A 20,700-nucleotide genomic window follows, 5' to 3' on the forward strand; every position below is an offset into this window, starting at 1 on the left:
TAATTCAGTAGTGTCATGTATATTCACACTGCCGTGCAATAGATCTCCAGAACTTTTTCGTTTCACAAAATCAGAACTTCATGCCCATTAAATAACTCCTCATTCCTTGCCTTTCCACTTTCTGTTTCTATAAATTTGACTACTTTAGATACTTTATATAAATGGAATCATACAATATTTTCTTTTTGAGACTGGCTTATTTCACTTAGCATAATGTTTTTAAAGTTTGTCTATGTTACAGCATGTGACAGTTCTCTCAGATTGAATAATATTCTGTTATATGTATGTACTGCATTTTGTGTAGCCATTTACCAATTCCTGGATGTTTGAGTTGTTTCCGGAACCCTCTTGGCAGTTGTGAGTAAAAGACGGGCTGTTAAAACATGGGTATACAGATATTTGAGACCTTGTTTTCCATTTGGATATATATACTCAGAAGTGGGATTGCTGAATTATATGCTAGTTCTATTTTTAATTTCTTGAGGAAATGCCGTATTATTTTTCATAGTGTTTGCACTACTTTACACTTCCACCAACAGTGTAAAGGGTTCTCCACATCCTCACCAAACACTCTTGTTTTCTGTTCTTTTTTTTTTTTATATATATTTGCTGTCCTAATGGGTATGAGATGATACCTCATTGTGATTTTGATTTGCATTTCTCTGATGAGTAGTGATCTTGAGCATCTTTTCATGTGCTCATTGCCCATTTGTGTATCCTCTTGTGAGGAGTATCTGTTCAAGTCCTTTGTTTTTCAAACAGGTTATTGTGTTTTTTTTCCTTTTGTAGTTGAGTTGTAGTAATTCTTTATATATTATAGATATTAATCTCTTATCAGATATAGGATGTGCAGGTATTTTCTCCCATTCTGTTAATTGTTTCCTTTGATGTAGAAAAGTTTTTCATATAGGTAGTCTCAGTTGTCTAATTTTTCTTTTGTTGCTTGTACTTTTAGTATCGTATTTCAGAAATCATTGCCAAATCCAATGCTAATGAAACTCTCTCCCTATGTTTTCTTCTAGGAATTGTATAATTTTTGGTTTTATGTCTAGGTCATTAATTGATTTTTAGTAAATTTTTGTGTATGGTTTAAGACAAGGGTCCAACCTCATTGTTTTACATGTGGATATCCAGTTTTCCTAGCAACATTTGTTAAGGATGTTGCCGGAAAGAGAACTGGTTCCAAGCTCAGGTTTGGTTGCTTGCTGCTAGAACAATCAATACTCGAAGGAAAAGTGATGGTGGGAAAGGAAAAGTTGCTTTTCAGGAAGCTGGCAACCTGGTAAGATGGTAGACCATCTTCACTGTCCAGGTGAAGGTTAAAACCAGAGTTGTAAATGGGAATAAGGGAGGGTGGTTACCTGCAGGACAAGCAGGCTCCCAGGTGTTGTAACCATATGTTGACATGACCTAGAACAGACCTGCTGCCTCAGTGGCAGCTGTTTTCGAATGTAGTCAGGCCTTATCTTCTGGGAAAGTCTGGGCCTTTAGTCCTCAAGGTCAGTGATCTGCAAATTTCAAAGAAAGTAAGTTCTGCAGATCAAGGGATTTAAGTCAGCAAGCAAGGAGTGCATAAACTTGAAGCAAGGTTAATAATTACCCTTGAGACCCATGGTGATGCTGTTACAGAAAGACAGTCCTTTCCCCACTGAGCGGCCATAACACTCTTGTTGAAGTTCATTTGACCAGTCTATTCAGACTTTTATCATGGCACCTATGGCTATTATACGTGTTTCTGTTTTTCCTCTCCAGTAGACTGTCAGCGTGTTTATAGACAGAGACTGTTATTTTTCTTTGTTTACCGCTTACTATAGGGATCCAAAAAATGAATAGCTTATGATCTGTTTAATTTTTATTCCAGAGTATTAGATTTTCTCTCATGTCATTTATGTGCCTTTTTATAGGGCCAACACTTTGGGGAGGGATAGTGTAATGGGGAAGTCCGGGGGCGCCTGGGTGGCACAGCAGTTAAGCGTCTGCCTTCAGCTCAGGGCGTGATCCCGGCGTTATGGGATCGAGCCCCACATCAGGCTCCTCCGCTATGAGCCTGCTTCTTCCTCTCCCACTCCCCCTGCTTGTGTTCCCTCTCTCGCTGGCTGTCTCTATCTCTGTCAAATAAATAAAATCTTAAAAAAAAAAAAAAAGAATAGGCTCCAGTGAAAACAACGAAAATCATGGTGGCTTAAAACAAAGACATAGTCATTTAGGGACTTAGACTGATAGAGTCTCCTTTTTAACACATGGCTTAAACACAGAGGCAGGGAAAAAGGAACATGGCTTTTAAAACTTCTCCAAATTTGCACATATTACTTCCACTAATATTATATTGGACCGTTATGGCTATGCCTGAGTGAAACAGAGTAGGGATATGTAACTTTCCTACAAGGTGGGGCACGAAATGTGAATATTAATACAATCTACCCCATATACAACCATGGATCCTCTTTTAAAAATCCCTTATTTAAAGCTCATTGGCCTTTCAGAGGAGCTTAAGTGTATTCTTAGCTCTGTACGTGTGCTAAAAACTAATGAAAAGAACACTAACTTCATGTATTTAGTATGAATGGTGATGGTCTTCTGGAAGGTGCAAATTTTCCTTTTTTAATTTGCCTCCCATTTCTAAGTGCTCTTCCACTGTATATTTTTTTCTCCTTAACTTTGCAGTGAACCCTTTAAGGTTCTAAATTTCTCTAAGGCTCTACCTTAAACTACGTGAATTAAAGAAATAAATAATGAATCCTTTAAAAGCTTGTCTTCTTTTTGGTCAGCTTCTGTCTTGTGTCCTTTTTTTAATCAGTACCTTATAAAGCATGCTCTCATTTTTCAGATTATATATATAGAGAGAGAAAGAGAGAACTTGGCGTAGTACCTGGCAAGTTTTGAAGCATAATCGATATTAGTTCTTTCTTATCAGCTATTTTATTTTAACTTCTTTATCCCATTCTTTCCTTTAATTTTCCTTTTTAAAAAAATGTGGAGTTAACCATTTTGAATAGTGACATGATAAAGTTTTAAGCAGAATAAGTTTTAATACTGGGAGTTATAGTGGGGTGGGGTTGGGACATTGAAATCATTCTTTCAATGCAGATGCTGATTACATTGAAATACAGAAAATCATTTAGATAGGAAGATATATGAGTCATAAAAACATACTATTTTTTGTTATACTTATTTGAGAATACTTGGTATTCTAAAGTCAGAATTTATGTCATAAAGATGTGTAAAAACCATTGAGAACAAACAAGTACTGAAAACATCTGGCTTAAATTTAGTGGCACAGTTATTACTTAGCAGACTGTCCCCTGAATTACTTCTTTTTTTTTTTTTTTAAGATTTTATTTATTTATTCAACAGAGATAGAGACAGCCAGCGAGAGAGGGAACACAAGCAGGGGGAGTGGGAGAGGAAGAAGCAGGCTCATAGCGGAAGAGCCTGATGTGGGGCTCGATCCCAGAACGCCGGGATCACGCCCTGAGCCGAAGGCAGACGCTTAACCGCTGTGCCACCCAGGCGCCCCCCCTGAATTACTTCTGATACATATTGTTGTTCGTATGTTTCATAGGTATTGGATATTCTGATATTTATTTTTAACACTTGGAGCGCCTGGGTGGTTTAGTTGTTTAAGCGTCTGACTCTTGATTTCAGCTCAGGTCATGATCTCAGAGTTGTGAGATTGAGCCCTGCCTGGGGCCTCTGTGCTGGGTGTGAAGTCTGCTTAAGACTCCCTCTCCCTCTGCCCCTACCCCCCCTCAAAAGTTGTTATGATTAAAGCTTATGGTGAAATGATGTTTATGATGACATGTAAACTCAGCTCTTAAAATATGTACAAAATTTTTTTTTTAAAGATTTTATTTATTTGCCAGAGAGAGAGAGAGCACAAGCAGGGGGAGTGGCAGGCAGAGGGAGAAGAAGGCTACCTGCTGAGCAGGGAGCCTGATGCGGGACTCAATCTCAGGACCCTGGGATCATGACCTGAGCTGAAGGCAGACGCTTAACCGACTGAGCCACCTAGGTGCCCCCAAATTTTAAGTCTATATGGGACCACTAGCAAAAGAAATACAATTTAAATTTTATCATATTTTATATTTTTACATTTTATATTTGTAAATTTTTATTTTAAATTTTTATAATTATAAATACTTTGGGTACTTTCTTGCACTGTTCAGCCTTATTTGAATTTTTAGTAACTTCGTAAAAGTGTGTCTGTTAAAAATGTACTTCCTTGCTTGCTTAACCCCTTTAAAATAACACTGCATTCTAAATGTGGAACTTTGTGATTATGGGGTGGGAAGTCAGTGGTTGAAGTACACTATAATTCCCCTCCCCTTTTTTTTTAAACTCTGACTTTTAGGCAGAAAGTTTTTGCATATTGATTTGAATGCCGGGAAGTGGGTGCTTTATAAGAACTTTAGAACTCTTGTGATAAAAGAATATAGATCTTTAAGCTTTGATTTAAGAGTTCCATCTTATGCATTATTATTTACAGAATTGTAAATTCTGTAATCTACTGTTGCTATGCCCTAACGAAGTGTAACATACTCTGTCTGTAATTGGTATTTTTACAGTCTTTTTAGTCTGTTTTACTAGTTTAGATAAATATCTTCTAATATTCAATTTCAGGAAAAGCTTTGCTTCTGTAAGGAAGCGTTATGTTTCCATTTTTATAATGAACTGACTCCTTTTTCATTTTGTCATATATGTAACTCTTTTTGGTTACAGTGTCCTTTATCTTTTACATTCCACTTTATTTGCTAAGTAGGAACTGCTTTCAGTTCCCCCCATATTCTATAAAGCCAGTGACTTTAGCTTTTGGTATTTTCCTCCCCTGTAAAAGTCTTCTCCCCACCTTAAGCCTATAAAAATCTCCATTTAGATGTCTAATAGGCGTCTCAAACTTAAGGTAGTCAAAATTGATCATCTGTCCTTTTCTCTGCACGTAGATTTGCTCTATACAGTCTTCCTCATCTGAATTAATGGCAACTCCATTCTTCTTTTATTTAAATCAAAGAATTGGATTCATCTTTAACTCTTCTTTTTAATCTCACATTCTACATTTGATTCATTAACAGATTTTGTCACCTACTAAATAAATGTACAGAACTATTTTCTGGGTGCCTGGGTGTCTCAGTTGGTTAAGTGTCTGCCATCTGCTTAGGTCATTACCCCAGAGTCCTGGGAATCGAGTCCTGCATCAGGGTCCCTGCTCAGCAGGGAATCTGCTTCTCCCTCTGCCCCTCACCCTGCTCATGATCTCTTTCTCTCACTCTCAAATAAATAAAATCTTAAAAATAAAAAAAGAACTATTTTCTTTTACTGCCTCTACTGCTCCTCCCCTGGTGTAAGTTATCTTTTGCTGTACAGTTGCAGTGAGCTGTTAATTTGCCATTACCTGCCTCCTGAATGTTAATGTGCTCACACTCTAGTAGGTACATATTTTACTTAGAGTAAAAGTCAAAGTCTTTTAAAATTGACTACAAAGCCCTCTGGCCTGGTACTCCCAATGCCTTCCCCCACCTTTCTGACTTTGTCTCTTACTTAACTCTCCCCTTCGTTCATGTTAGTCTCCTTATAGTTTCTTAAAGATGTCAGAAACATTCCTGTCTCACAGCCTTTGCAGAACCTTTGGAGTTAGATGAGATCACCCAGAGAGACTGTCTAGAGTGAAGAAAAGAGCTCCAGACCAAGTCCTATATAGCAACATTTATGGTGTGGGCTTAGATAGAATTACTAAAAAGAAAACCCAAGAGGGCACAGAGAGAGAGCCAGGAGAAAACCTATGAGTGTGTGGTAGTCAAGGGAAGAGAGTTTTTCAGGGAAGACATAGGCAGTAATATCTGATGCTCCTTGTGAAGTAAGATAGTAGGGTAAGAGAGAAAATGTAATCCTGGATTTAGGGATGGAGAGATCATTAATGGCCTGGGTAAGTAAGAGCAGTGAAGAAAGGTGATTGGGACAGAAGCTGAGTTGATTGTGGGGGGAGGCAGTGGAGAAAGAAAGTATAAAGCAGCGCAGCCATTGAAAACAACATATATTCAAGAATGTTTTTGTTCTTAAGAAGGAAAAGTCTTGATCATTTTTAAATGGTAATGGCAGAGAACAAGTAGAGAGGCAGAAGTTGAAGATGCAAATTTGGAAGAATGGGATTTATCACCAGAACAGGTTTTACCCAGAAGGTAGAGGGAATGAGATTCATATTGTAGGTATCACGTAGGTCTCAGTTGATTTGGCAATACATCAGAGTTAGTGCCAGGAAGCTGAGGGAGAGATGTCTGACTTCTGATTTTTTTCTATAAAAGAGGAGAGATGCTAAGAATGAGAGGTCATAGCTTTGAGGAGATTAAAAGGTTCTCAATAGTTAAATCTTTAGAGCTTTGCATCCCTCTGGGCTTTACTGGGCTACTAGAGGAATTCATGGCATAAAATGTTCAAGAACTCTGATAGATTGTTCTTCAGAAGTTCTTGTTTCTTCTGGGTAGAAATAGTCATTCTCTTGGGAGAAGTCAGCAGTGTTCTAATTTGATTATTCAAGCTCTGAAAAAGAAGATAGTGCTTATTGGTAGTGGGGCACAGGATCTTGTGGACTCGTGGTGTACATGGTTGTGCCAAAGGAGGTGGATTGAACTTTGGTGGTCTGCCGCTTGGTCTGCAGGACTTAAGGTGGTGCACCCTTACTTTGGTGTCTGTAGTCCCACATTAGCATTCACCTTGAACAACCTGAAGTAAATAGCTTTGTAAAGGAAAATTGTTGTGGGGCTTTGATGCTTTTACTGGTAATACATTATGAGTCTTTATAAATTGGGTTATAGCCAGATGCTGTTTCTAAAGATTCTGCTTAGGAACTAAGGGCTACAGATTTTAACTACTTAAAACACATGCAACATTTTCTTAGGAAATGTAGGATTATTTTTTAAAATCTTTGAGTGATGGTAAAAGATAGTCTTTGGAGTAAAAAGGGGGAATTTGTGCCAGCAAATTTAGATTCTAAGTCCTACTTCGTTTACATGTTTTACTTTAACATATTCTATATTAGTTCCCCATTTAGTTCAATCGTGAACTTGGGTTGCTTCTATTAAATACTTTGTATTTTCATCAAGTTTCTACTTTGTATTACTTTTCTTTAGCACTCAGTGTAGCTGACATAGATTCTTGCTTTTTTATTTTTGTTTTTTTTCCCAACAATTGTACTTTGGGACTTTTGGTTCTTTTAAGTCATTTTATACGGAGGTACAAGACATTAAGTGGCTTTTGCTATAGAGATTTAATGGAAAAGGGAGAAAGAATTTTAGGCCTAATAAGACTTGCTTGTTATGTTTTTTGACTGACAGTGGCACACATAAAATGTAGATGTAATTTTTCTACAAGCTTAGAAATTCAAGGACAATCTGACAGATAAAGTAGGCATAAAAATATTAGGAATAACATATAGTAAGGTTTCTTTTTTGTCTGATTATAAAACGTCCTGTTTGACCTCTTTCCCCATATACCTCTCTTCCTTTCTCTCTCCTCCCCCTTCTCTACCTATTCTTCCTTGTAGTGGTTAAGACATTTTCCCTTTTATTTTTTGGTTCTTCTATGTGATCATGCTCTCTCTTACTTGAATGGTGCTCAGCAATATATCTTTAAACTCTTGAAAAATAATAGGCACTGAACCAGACACTGTTAAGCACTTTACAGGAATCAGTTCCATCCTCATTGCAATCCTATGAAGAATCCTGTTTTATAGGTGAAGAAACTGGGCACATACAGTGGAAATGGTGATATGAATTAAGATTTGACTCTAGAGTTGATGTGCTTTATTACTACACTGTGCTGCCTTCCAGCTGTTGATTCAGTATCATTATTAGGGGCACCTGGGTGGTTCAGTCAGTTGAGCATCTGTCTTCGGCTCAGGTCATGATCCTGGAGTCCTGGGATGGAGCCTGCATCAGGCTCCCTGCTCCTCTCACCCTTTTCCTCTCCCTCTGCTGCTTCCTCTGTTTGTTCTCTCTCTTGTGCTCTCTCTTTGTGAAATAAATAAAATCTTAAAAAAAAAAAAGTCATTGTAGTAGTTTTGACAGTTTTCAATGAGCTGAAAGTAATCAATCTATCATTAGTATTTAGATATTTTTAATATCTAGGCATTTATTTTAATGATATGTTTTAATGACTCCAGTAAAGTTTACAGTCACTAAATCTAAAAGAAAATTTTCATTTTATGGCCATAATTCTAAAAATTGAGACTTGTACCTTAAAATAATTTGATGAAGTTACCTTTATTAATGTGTGGGCTATTAATATCATAGATTGTTTCACTTTAAAAAGCCTTTCAGGGGGTGCCTGGGTGGCTCAGTTGTTAAGTGTAAAATGAGCACTAACAGTATTAAGACTGCAGAAAACTTGGGATAATTTTAAATAGTCTAACATGTAGACAGAAAAAGAATAGAGAAAAGGTGGTCAGGAAAAATATTTGAAGAAAGAATGTTAAAATGTGTCCAGATTTGATGCAAACTATAAATTTACAAATTCAAAAAAGGATAAACACACATAGACAAACACACAACACACATACACGCACACACACAGGGCTTGCAACGGCACATCATAATTAAGTGCTGAAAATAAACAGTAAAGTGGAAAATCTTAGGAGTTAGAGGAAAAAGTTACTTCAAGTAGAGAAGAATTAAGATAAAAACCACAGATAATCATCAGAAACTATGGCAGAAGACGATGGAATGATACCTTTGAAGTGCTGAAAGCAGAAAAGTGGTCAACCCAGAATTCTATTTTTGTGAAAATATTCTCCAGAATAAAGGTGAGATAAAAGTTTTCAAACAATAATAGAGAATTCATTGCTAGCAGACCTGCTGTCCTCTAAAGAATTAAAGTTCTCTAGGAAAAAAGCAAAATGATACTAGGTAGACCATTGTATTTATATAAGTGGAATGAAGAGTGACAGAAATATAGGTAATACGTGGATAAGTATAAAACACTTTTCCATTTTAAATTTCTTTAAAAGATAATTGACTTTAAAATAATGTATTATGGGGAACATAGTTTATGTAGAAGTAAACAAATGCCGACAGCTGTAAACACAGATGAAATGGAGATGCACCCATTGTAAGGCCGTTACACGTGAAGCAGTATAATCTTATTTGAATGTAGATTTTGGCAAGTTAAAGATTAATATTATAAGCCTAGAGCATCCCCTAAGAAAATAAAACAGTGAGGAATTGCTAGTAAGTTAATAATAAAATGAAATGCTGAAGAAATACTTTTAAAAGAGAGACCTCAAACACAAAAATCAACTCAAAATGCATTCAAGTCTTGAACAAATACCCGAAACCATAAAACTCCTACAAGAAAACCTAGGTAGTAAGTTCCTTGATATCAGTCTTGGAGATGATTTTTTGGACCTGACCCCGGAAGCAAAGGCAACAAAAGCAAACATGAACAAGTGAGACTACATCAAACTAAAAAGCTTCTTCACAGAAAGGAACGTATCAACAGAATGAAAAGGCAACCTATGGAATGGGAGAAAATATTTGCAAATCATATATCTTATCAGGGGTTAATATCCATAATATATAAAGAACTCATCCAACTCAAAAAACATGATTAACAAATGGGCAGAGGATCTGGATAGGCATTTTTTCAAAGATGCGGTACAGGTGGTTGATATATACGTGACAAGCTTCTCAACATCACTAATATTCAGAGAAATACAGACCAAAGCCATAATGAGCTGTCACCTCACACCTGTCAGGATGGCTGTCTCAAAAAGACAAGTGTTTGTGAGGGTGTGTAGAAAAGGGAACCCCCCCTGTACTCTTGGTAGGAATGTAAATCGGTACAGCCACTAATGAAGACAGTATGGAGGTTCCTCAAAAAATCAGAACTACTTAGTGATCCAGAAATTCCACTTTGGGTCATTTACCTAAGGAAGAGAAATACACTAACTTGAAAAGGCATCTACACCGTTGTGTTCATGGCAGCATTGTTTACATAATGGATAGAAAATGTGTTTTATAAATGCACAATGGAATATTTTTTAGCCATAGAACAGAAGAAAAACCTTGCCATTTGCATCAACATGGATGGACCTTGAGGACGTTATTATAAGTGAAATAAGTCAGACAGTGAAAGACAAATACTATATGACCTCACTTAGATGTGGAATCTAAAAACAAACAAAACTGATCTTAAAGATACAGAGAAGACATTGGTGGTTGCCAGAAGCAAAGGGTATAAGATGGGTGGAATGGATTAAGGTGGTCAGAAGGCACAAACTTCCAGTTATAAATAAGTTCTGGGGATGCATAGTAACTGTAGTTAATAAAACAGTGTTGTGTATTTGAAAAGTCATAGGAGAGTAGATCTTAAAAATTCTCATCGTAAAATTTGTAGTTGTGTGATGATAGATGTTATTTAGACTTATTGTGGTGGTCATTTCACAATATATATATACACATAGGAATCATTATTTGTACACCTGAAACTAATATAATGTTATATATCTCAATTAAAAAAAAAAAGGGAGAGACAGCAGAGCCCACTGTCTTTATGTGCACGTACTGAGGAAAGGCCATGTGAAGACACAGTGAGAAGGCAGCCATCTGTAAGCCATGAAGAGAGATCTCACCACAACCCCACATGCTGGCACTCTGATCTTGGGCTTCTAGCCTCCAGAACTGAAAAAATAAATGTCTCTTGTTAAAGCCAAAGAAAAAAAAAAAAAGAGAAAAAGGAACAAAGGTCAACTGGGGAACTAGAAAACAAATAGCAGGATCATGAATTTAAACCACATCAGTGATTACATTAAAATTAAATGGTCTAGGGGTACCTGGGTGGCTCAGTCATTAAGTCTGAGCTCAGCTCAGGTCTTGAGCTCAAGAGTTGAAGCCCCACGCTGGGCATGGAGCCTACTTAAAAAAAAAAAGTTAAAAACAATAAATGGTCTAAAAACTCTAATTGAAAGGCCAGTTGACTGGATAATATACTGCCTACCAGAAACTTGCTCAAAATATTGAGATAAAGGTTTAAAAAAAAAAAGGGTATTCTGTGCAAAGAATAAGCTATCTAGAATGATTACATTAATAATAATACATTAATATACGAAGGAAAAAATAGGAATAAAAAGGAACATTTTATAATGATGGACTCAATTCATAAAAATTACATAACAGTTGTAAATATGTATAACCTAATACAAGAACTATGAAGTACATAAGACAAACCGCCAGAACTGAAAGAAACAGGCAAATCCATGTATAAATTTGAACATTCTTCTCTCACTAATTGATAGAACCAGTGGCCAAAAAAATTAGTAAGGATATAGAAGAGTCAGATGATCAAATAAGTAGATCTGGTTGATGTTTTGAAACCGTTAACCCAACAACAGTATAATACACATACTTTTGAAGAGTACGTGGAATATTTACCAGTAGACCCTTAATGTTTGGGCATCAAACAAGTATCAGAAATTTAAAAGATTTGAAGTCCTATACAGTAGGTTTTGTGACCCCAGGGGAGATATTTCAGTAATAGATACTTGGGAAATTCTCAGTTACTTGGAAATTAAGCAATATTTATAAATAACCTGTGGATCAAAGAAGAAATTGTAAGGGAAATTAAACTCGTTTTTCAAATTAAAAAAAAAAGGAAACAACAATAAAAATTTGTGGAATGCTGGTAAAACGGCACCTATAAAGAACTGTGTTGCTTTCAATGCTAATACTAGAAAAAGAAAAACAGTAGTCAATAATGATGTTTTTATCTGAAATCAGTAAAAGAAGAGCAAAGTAAACCTGAAATAATTAGAAGTCAGGAAATAAGAGCAAAAACTATGAAATAAAGAACAAACCAACTTTCAAGAAAATCAAGAAGTTCAACGGTTGAGTTTTTCAAAAAGGTATAAATTGTTAAAGCTCTAATGGTTGCTCAAAGAAAAAAGGAAAAAATTTTACTGATAATCAGACATTAGATGCACACATTCCTTGAACGGTTCAGTATAACTTAACCAAAATAGAAATAGAACTAGTGGTCTGAGCCTATGAAGAAATTTGAATTCATTATCAAAAGTGTTCACACAAAATACTGAATTCTACTAAGGATTTAATCTTCTACAAAGTGTTTCAGATTTCTTAGGTTTGTATGACTTTGATATAAAAATCAGATGAAGTCATGAAAAAATGAATTATAAACCATTATCTCATGAGCATAAACACAGAAATCAAAACAAAGCATTAGCACATCAAGCCTAGCAAAATATGTAAAGATTATACATTATGATTAATGGGATTTATCCCATTCATTCAGAAGTAAAATATGTATCCCATGCATTCAAAAGTTAATATACTATATTAAACAGTTTAAAAGATGGCCAGCTCAGATGCAGAAAGAGAATTTTATGTATTCAACACTTAATTTCAGTAAAAAAGCTCCATAATAGCAACAGTAGGGAACTTTATAAATTGGACAAAACTCACCTATGAAAAACCTGCAGCTAACATTCTTAATGCTAGATAAATAGTGATATATCTGTATAATGGAATACTAATCAGCAATGAAAAGAAATGAAGTAGGAATGCATGGAACAGCATAGATACAGTTTATGCGTTCTGCATAGCAAAAGAAGCAGACACAAGACTTAAGTGTTGTAGGATTAAATTTATTTGAAACTCTAAAAAGATACCTTTAGTGACAGAATGAAAATCAAGGTTTCTTGAAGCTTGAACTTAAGAAGGATTGATGAGGGTGGTATATGGGTGTCCATTTGGGGTGACAGAAGTATTCTGTATCTTGAGTGTTGTGGTTCCATGGTACATACATTTGTCAAAAGTTATTAGCGTATCCATTTAAAATTGGTTCATTTTATTATATATAAGCATTCTAATAAACTGATTTAAAATATATTAAAAAATATAAAATTTGTGGCTTAGACTAATATTGAAAAGTGGTTAGAATAGATCACTGTACTTGTTAGCATTACATTTATGTTAATAAAAGTTGTTTCTTTTAATTCTCGAATGTTTCAGATGTCTGAGTGGAGGCTTTGTTGTTTGAACCATTATTATTAATGATTTAATGATTATTGTTATTAATAATTTAAAATGGTTCTGGGATCATCTAGAATTTAGTTCAAATGTTGGCTTTGTTACTACATATATGGCTTTGAAAAAGTTTTTTTTTGGGGGGGGGAAGTTCTTATCTCTTTACCCAGTTATTTTCAAAATGAAGAATAATAGTTCTTAATGTTAAGCCTATGAGTGATTATGCAAATTAGATAAAATTCATGTGCAGTGCATAGCAAGTGCCTCTCATAGATTAAGCCCCAAATAAATGTAACTCCCGTTTTTATTAATTACCTTGTTGTTATTCTTACTGTTAAACTTCAACACACTCCTTTAGTTCAGTGAACTGATACTATGTGTTTTTTCCTACCCCTCCACCCCATTCTGAAATGTGGAATTTTCTTGGATGATACACTCTAGAACTTTTTTCTTAGATTATAAGGCCTTTTGAGAATCTGATAAGAGATTTACTTCGTATACTCAGAAAAATAAGCTGAAAAAATACTCATACAGTTTTCCACGGGTTGTTCATAAACTCATTAAAGCCTATAAATAAGATCCTTTGCTGCCAAGCAAGATTGTAGAAACAACTTTCTTTCCTATAAAGAGGAATGAAAGGGCATAGGACATTCCTATAATGTCCTATGAGGACATTAGATAAATTTCCTATAAAATGTTAAAATTTCTTAAAAATGTTTCTAATTGTAATTTAAAAAATTTTTAGTTCAAATTTAGACTTAAGTTATTTCATTTATCTATGATATAAAATGATCTTAAACTTTTTTTTAAGATTTTATTTATTTATTTGACAGAGAGACAGCCAGCAAGAGAGGGAACCACAAGCAGGGGGAGTGGGAGAGGAAGAAGCAGGCTTCCAGCAGAGCAGGGAGCCCAGTGCGGGGCTCGAACCCAGGATCCTGGGATCATGCCCTGAGCCGAAGGCAGCTGCTTAACAACTGAGCCACCCAGGCACCCCTGATCTTAAACTTTTAAAAATGAAAACAGACTTTTTAAAATAAGAATTTGCTAATATTATTAGTTGCTGTATTTGGAAACTCCTCTACTTTGATCAGATTGAATCTTATATAACTTCTAGAAAATTATTTTTTTGTCTGTAATGTTTTGTTCTTACATTCTATCATGTTTGGCCAAGAGCTGTGAATTTTGACATGTTTTTTTTAAGGACCTTGTATAACATGACTTCTTGGATTTCTTAATTAGCATTTTACTAAGTATTCCTAAAATTGTTATCATTTTGAACAATATCCAAAAAAATCAGTTTAAGTGAATTTTACTTTTCTGGATATTTTAGTGCTCCGTCATTTAATTTTTTATTTTTATTTTACCTTTTTTAATTAGGAGGTATAGAATATAAAAAGTATGGAAGGGGAATACCAAGATCTTTGTGATTCTATATTCTTCAAAAACAAATTATTCTTTCAGAAACTGTTTTGACTGGGACTACCTCACCTTTACCATCTCCGGGGAATGGGAATGAAACTGCACCCGGGTCAGTTACACAGCCAAAGAAAATTCGAGGAATTGGATTTGGAGATATTTTTAAAGAAGGGTCTGTGAAACTCAGGACAAGAACATCTGGTAGTGAAATAGAAGAGAAGAAAACAGAAAAGGTAGTAATGATGAACTTAGATTAACTGTACTCATTCTCTCATTGAGTATTTTTTAAAATGTAAAAGTTAGTTTGCAACTCATATTTCCTTTTTTGGGATCACTAATAATTGGTTATGAGTGAGAAGACTGAGAAACTGCACTTTATAGTGATTACTTTAATGTTTATATTTGGTTCTTATAAAATGAGAATGTTTACTGGTAAATTTAACACCAGTTTTTCTTAGTGGAAACTTTAGAGTTTTTTGTTACCATAGGTAAAAATAGAAAAGGCGATTTTTTGGGTTTGTTTTGTCTTTTAAAAGCTAAAATTACATATTTTTTCTTTTAATTTGAAATAGGCCTAACATGGGTCATTTTAAAATGGATTCACAATGAGATACTAAGTTAATTAGGCTCTATTTAACTTTCCTCTGGATTGTCAGCAATGGTGAAATCTGCTAATCTCCCTCTCTAAATGTATGGAGAACTTTATTTTTCATTAGCATTTCACTGGCGTTGTGAAATGAATCAAAACAAATGTACTATAAATTATAACATCTAATAACAGATTTTATTTTAATTTTACTTTATTTTTTACTACTTGGTAAGATCCTTATTTATTTTTTCCTTCCAAATTAATAACAGATTTTAAAATAAACCTGTAAGGCTTTGTTTTGGGGGAAAATAGCTAGAATTTCTGGAACAGTAATTGCAAGTCTCTTGTTTCTGAGGTTCATACTTTAGAGATCCGGACTGCTTGTTTCAGATAGGAGGTTTTTCCATTGACTTTTAGGGCATTGTTTCATTTTAGTTTTCAGTTGTATGTCTGTATTTAACTCTTAAGAGTTTAAAGTATTTCAGTATTTGCTTGCCTAGTTCAGCTATATTTCACTTATAAGACTCTTGCTACATATACTTTCATGTAATAATGATTTGGATTCAGGAAAGAGAACTTGTACTTTCTACCTTACCCTCTCCTAGCTCTGAGACTGTCTGGCAGTAAAATTATGGGGCCTAATTGATTCTTGGTTTTAAAGGTAAAGATTGGAATTCTTGTGGTTTTTGGAATGGTGCTGTATAGCGATATAACAGCCAGGAATGTTGGAGAAGCAGTGTTTGCATTATGAGGGACATTAGATAATTGGGCTCCTTTGCTTATGCTTTATATCAAATAACTTTATTTAATTAATAATTACACTAGTACTCTTTCAAATGCCACTTAAAATGCTCACTACTTAGGAGTTGTTATTAGTGAGAGTAGTCTCCGGGTCACCCTATGTGATGGCCTTTTGAGCCTCATTTTGACCACTGATCCAGGAATTGATGAAGTAGAGAACACATTTGCTGTTTGTAGGTGACATCAGATTAGAAGAAATGATGGTTAGAATTGGGAGAAGTTAAAGTTAGTATCTTAAAAGATAAACAGAACACCCAGTGATAGGTAGTTGGTACATTTAGGTTTTGAACTAATGACTGCTAAGGTTCAAATGTCATGTTATTTCTGGGGAGAGAAGTCAAGGAAAACACTAGTATGAAGGACTTACTTTAGTCAATTACAAGGTAAAATTTTCTACTAGACTATAGTTATAGAGGTTGTAACATTAGCTAGGTATTTTCATTCAGGTAGCAGCAGTGAAGTATAAAGACTTTCTTCTGTATGTCATCGTAAGGAAGTTTAGTGCTGTTGTTTAAGAGCCACTTTCTGGAGTCAGACCTTCTAAGTTCAAATCTGGGCTCCACTATTAAACTACTGTTATTGTGGGCAGGTAACTTAACTGCTTCCTAATCTATGAAAGGAGCATGTAGTAGTGCTTACTTTATGCAGATTGTTTTGAGGATTAAGTTATAATGTATGTAAAATGTTTAGCTCAGGGATTGGTATTCAGTACATTTTCAGATGCTATTTTTTTTTAAAGATTTTATTCATTTATTTGTCAGAGAGAGAGCAAGCACAAGCAGGGGTACGACAGGCAGAGCAGGCAAAGGCAAGGCTCTCCGCTGAGCAGGGAGCCCAATGTGGGATCAATTCCAGGACCCTGGGATCCTGACCTGAACCGAAGGCAGATACTTAACCGACGGAGCCACCCAGGAGTCCCAGAAGCTATTATTTTTATTGATTTTAGAGGTTTAAAATTAAATCATAGTTCTGTATTATTGGTAGCAGAAAATGTGTATTATCCTCTCCTTATGAGGGGGGGGTTTTAAAAATGTGAAGTTCTGAGCTATCATTTAGGTAGCTTTTGTCATCTTTATCTTTTTCGTTGCAGAGTTTTCAGTCACATTACTAACCTGGCTACAGGTGTCATTAGGGAGAGCTGGCTAATGCAGATGGAAATTTTAAGAATATTACCTTAATTCTCACCCAAAGTAGTTGATACCATCCTTTTCTGTTCCAGCCCTCAGTTATACAGTCAGTAGGATCCAAGGCGCAGAGCGTGGACATAGCAAAAACAGACATAGAAAGTAAAACTAAAGGTAAGTTTTCGAATAAAGTTTGCATATTGGGGATGAAGCATGCTCAAATACATTATTAGATTTTTTGCAGATGTTTGTTAACACTATACTACTTGGTCAGAGTATTAGACCCTATGAGATGTAAGTACTACAGGGTCAAAGATTTTAGTGTGCTTTGTTCACCCATGTATCCCCCTGCAGTTAGAATTGTGCCTAGAACATCATAGGCACTTAGTAACTATTTGAGGGCATGGATTAATGACATTGTTACTTAATTCAGTGTATAGTATTGGCCAAAATTATTAATTCATCTTTAATAGCTTCTAGTATACGTTTTTTTACACAAAGTAGAGACTTAATAAGTATTGTTGAAAGAATCAATTTATTTAAACTACATCATTTACATTCTTTATTTTAGCAAAGGAATGTTGTAGAACATTATTTGCCTATGAAGGTACTAATGAAGATGAGCTTTCTTTTAAAGAGGGGGAGATAATCTATTTGATAAGTAAGGTAAGATATTTCTTGGTTTTTCAGTGCATTATTTAATTTATTCATTCTTATATTCCTCCTACAATGTAAGCTTTAGAGGAGCTGGACCTTTGTCTTGTTTCTGTGTCCTGAGAACCTGGCACATAGTGCTCAGAAAGGTTTTTTTGAGCAAATTTTTATTGTCTATCTAATAATTGATTTATTGGGGATTATTTTTACCATCATGTGTGTTTTTTCTCTAACCTCAACTCCTCCAGGTTTCTGTTCTCACTTCCTAGTTCACCTCATTACATTTTCCCCCCATGTAATGTTTGTATATAAAAAGAAAAAGAAGATAAATAAGGAAACAATTTAAATTCCATCAGTATGTCAATGTTTATAAAACCATACAGTGGAAAGTGATGCAGCTATTTCAAAGAATGAAGTAATTTTATAACTTGGAATAAATTATGGCAAAAGAAAAAGAAAACCTAGGACTATGTGGGTTTGGGCAGAATCCCGTAACTATTTGTAATAGAAGAAAACTATAAATATTTTGGTTTTGTTATAACCATATAGAATAATTTCTGAAAAATTTCCCCTTGTTTTAAATTGATTTTGTTATCAGATGGTTTAGTGTATGTAATTTTTAGTACCCATACAGTTTTGGACTGATAACATCCAATTTCTCATGGAAGTGGGGGTATCTGGAAAGAATTGTAGAATATCTTGTTAATTTCTAAGGCAAATGAATAATGTGCTTGTTTTTTGGTATATAAAGTGTTAAGAATGTTAAGTAAGACACAGTTTAGAAAATCATATTCTCCCTCCACCCTCCTCTCCCACTTTCCTTCTTCCTTTCTCCTTGTAAACTGAATTTTAAAATTATTTGACTTATTAAAAAATAATGAAACCCAATTTTATAACTATTGCTGGAAGTAATGTGTGGGTAATATTTGCTTTTAAGAAGACCTTATGATCTCTTTAGCCCTTTTTTCTCCTTGTAAAAATAATGCAATTCAATATTTTCCCATTCTGTTGTAAACTTTTTTCGTATTTAAAGATAACCCCAATTATTTTAATTATTCCTCATTTTGCATTATAGGAGACTGGAGAAGCTGGCTGGTGGAAGGGTGAACTTAATGGTAAAGAAGGAGTATTTCCGGATAATTTTGCTATTCAGATAAATGAACTGGATAAAGACTTTCCAGTAAGCTTTTACTTTTCAATGATGAAAATAGTTTAATGAACCTTTTGCCAATATTTCTTTAAAAACAGGTTTTTTGCATTGTTACTGAATAACTTTATTGAGGCAGTTTCCAATTTATACACTGAGGTAAAATTGATTTGAACTGTAGTAAAACAAAATAATAGTTCTGTGTTTTATTTCTGGTCTTTCCCTGCTGACTATATTGAAAAGTAACTTTAGACTTGTTACTTTATTATAATTAAAAGAAAAATTCTCTCATAGTAGTTAGACAAATTAACACTATCCTGGAAGAAATTACACTTTAGTTTTTTGGAAAATCTTCTTTTAAGCTACTCTTGATCTTAGAGTATTACTCTGTCAGTGGATTTTTGGGAGGGTAAGAAGCAGTCTTTGCTTACTTACAGGACTTAAAGTGACGCTGAGTCATTCATCAGTGATATTTTGCTTTTCTGCAGTTTGATCCCTTCCCCCGCATAGAATGATCAACCTCATTGAGGATTGATTGATTGAAGTATAACTGACATATAATATCCTATTGGTTTTAGGTGTTATAGATATTTTTATACATTACAAAAGGTCCCTATCATAAGTCTAGTTATCATGTCACCAAAGTTATTATAATATTGTTGACTGTGTTCTCTATGCTGTACATTACAGCCCCATGACTTATTTATTTTATAACTGGAAGTTTGTACCTCTTACTCCCCTTCAACTTATTTCACCTGCTCCCTAACCCCTTCCCTCTTATGGTAACCATCAGTCTGTTTCCTGTATCTGTGAGTCTGTTTCTGCTTTGCTTGTTCCATTTGTTTTGTTTTTTAGATTTCACAATAAGTGAATCATATGGTATTGTCTTTATCTGTCTGACATATATCACTTAGCATATTATCTTCTAGGTTCATCTATGGATTTCATTCTTTTTATAGCTGTGTAATAATCCATTGTGTGTGTGTGTATATATCACATGTATATATATATATGTTGTCCTCCAGTAGTAAACAGTTTTACTTCTTCCTTTCCAATATGGATGCCTTTTATTTCTTTTTCTTGCCTAATTGCTGTGGCCAACACTTCCAATACTGTGTTGAAGGAAAGTGGTGAGAGTGGGCATCCTTGTCTTGTTCCTGATCCTAGAGGAGGGGCTTTTAGCTTTTTACCATTGAGTGTGATGTTAACTTTGGGCTTATCATGTATGGATTTTATTAAGTTGATGTACATTCTTTCTGTACCCACTTTGTTGAGAGTTTTTATAAATGGATGTTGGATTTTTAAATGGTCTTTCTGCATTTGTTGAGATGACCATAGGATTTTTATCCTTCATTTTGTTAAAATGGAGTATTATGTTGATTGATTTGAAGATGTTGAATCATTCTGAAATAAATCGTAAGTGACCATGATGTGTGATTCTTTTGATGTATTGTTCAGTTTGCTAATACTTTGTTGAGGATTTTTGCAACCGTGTTCACCAGGGATATTGCCTGTAATTTTTTTTTTCTGTGATGCCTGATTGGTTTTGATATCAGGGTAATGCTGGCCTTATAAAATGAGTTTGGAAGCAGAAGGCATTTGTTCTAATAGATTAAATTTTTGTCAGTGACCTTTTGGTTGTTAAGGTCTTACTGTTTTTAATTTTTGGCAGGGATGGGATGAGGAGAGATACTCCCTCAATTTAGAATATTAATGATCAGAGTTTATTTTAAGTATAGATATGTAACATGTAAGTGTTCATGTATCTTCACCATTGTTGTTTTAATAGAAACCAAAGAAACCACCACCGCCTGTTAAAGGTCCAGGTATGTAAGAAACACATTATTCAGTTTGCTGTTTTTCATATTTTCAAGTTATAAAATGGTGAAATTGGGTTTTAAGTATAAACCACTTATATTAGCAAAAATCATATATAAT

The 20,700-nt window shown here is 34.7% G+C and overlaps 1 protein-coding gene across 1 annotated transcript in view; it reads left to right on the forward strand.

Moving 5' to 3' along the window:
* CD2AP (CD2 associated protein) overlaps window positions 1–20,700 on the forward strand; it is a 121,009-nt gene that overhangs the window by 64,757 nt on the left and 35,552 nt on the right. The window contains exons 6-10 of the mRNA XM_026507290.4: window positions 14,493–14,680; window positions 17,057–17,135; window positions 17,533–17,627; window positions 18,691–18,795; window positions 20,552–20,588. Coding sequence (XP_026363075.1) covers window positions 14,493–14,680; window positions 17,057–17,135; window positions 17,533–17,627; window positions 18,691–18,795; window positions 20,552–20,588 — 504 coding nt within the window. The remainder of the gene's footprint in view (window positions 1–14,492; window positions 14,681–17,056; window positions 17,136–17,532; window positions 17,628–18,690; window positions 18,796–20,551; window positions 20,589–20,700) is intronic.

This window comes from Ursus arctos, unplaced genomic scaffold (genome assembly GCF_023065955.2).
Source record: "Ursus arctos isolate Adak ecotype North America unplaced genomic scaffold, UrsArc2.0 scaffold_29, whole genome shotgun sequence".
NCBI classification, from domain to species: Eukaryota; Metazoa; Chordata; class Mammalia; order Carnivora; family Ursidae; genus Ursus; species Ursus arctos.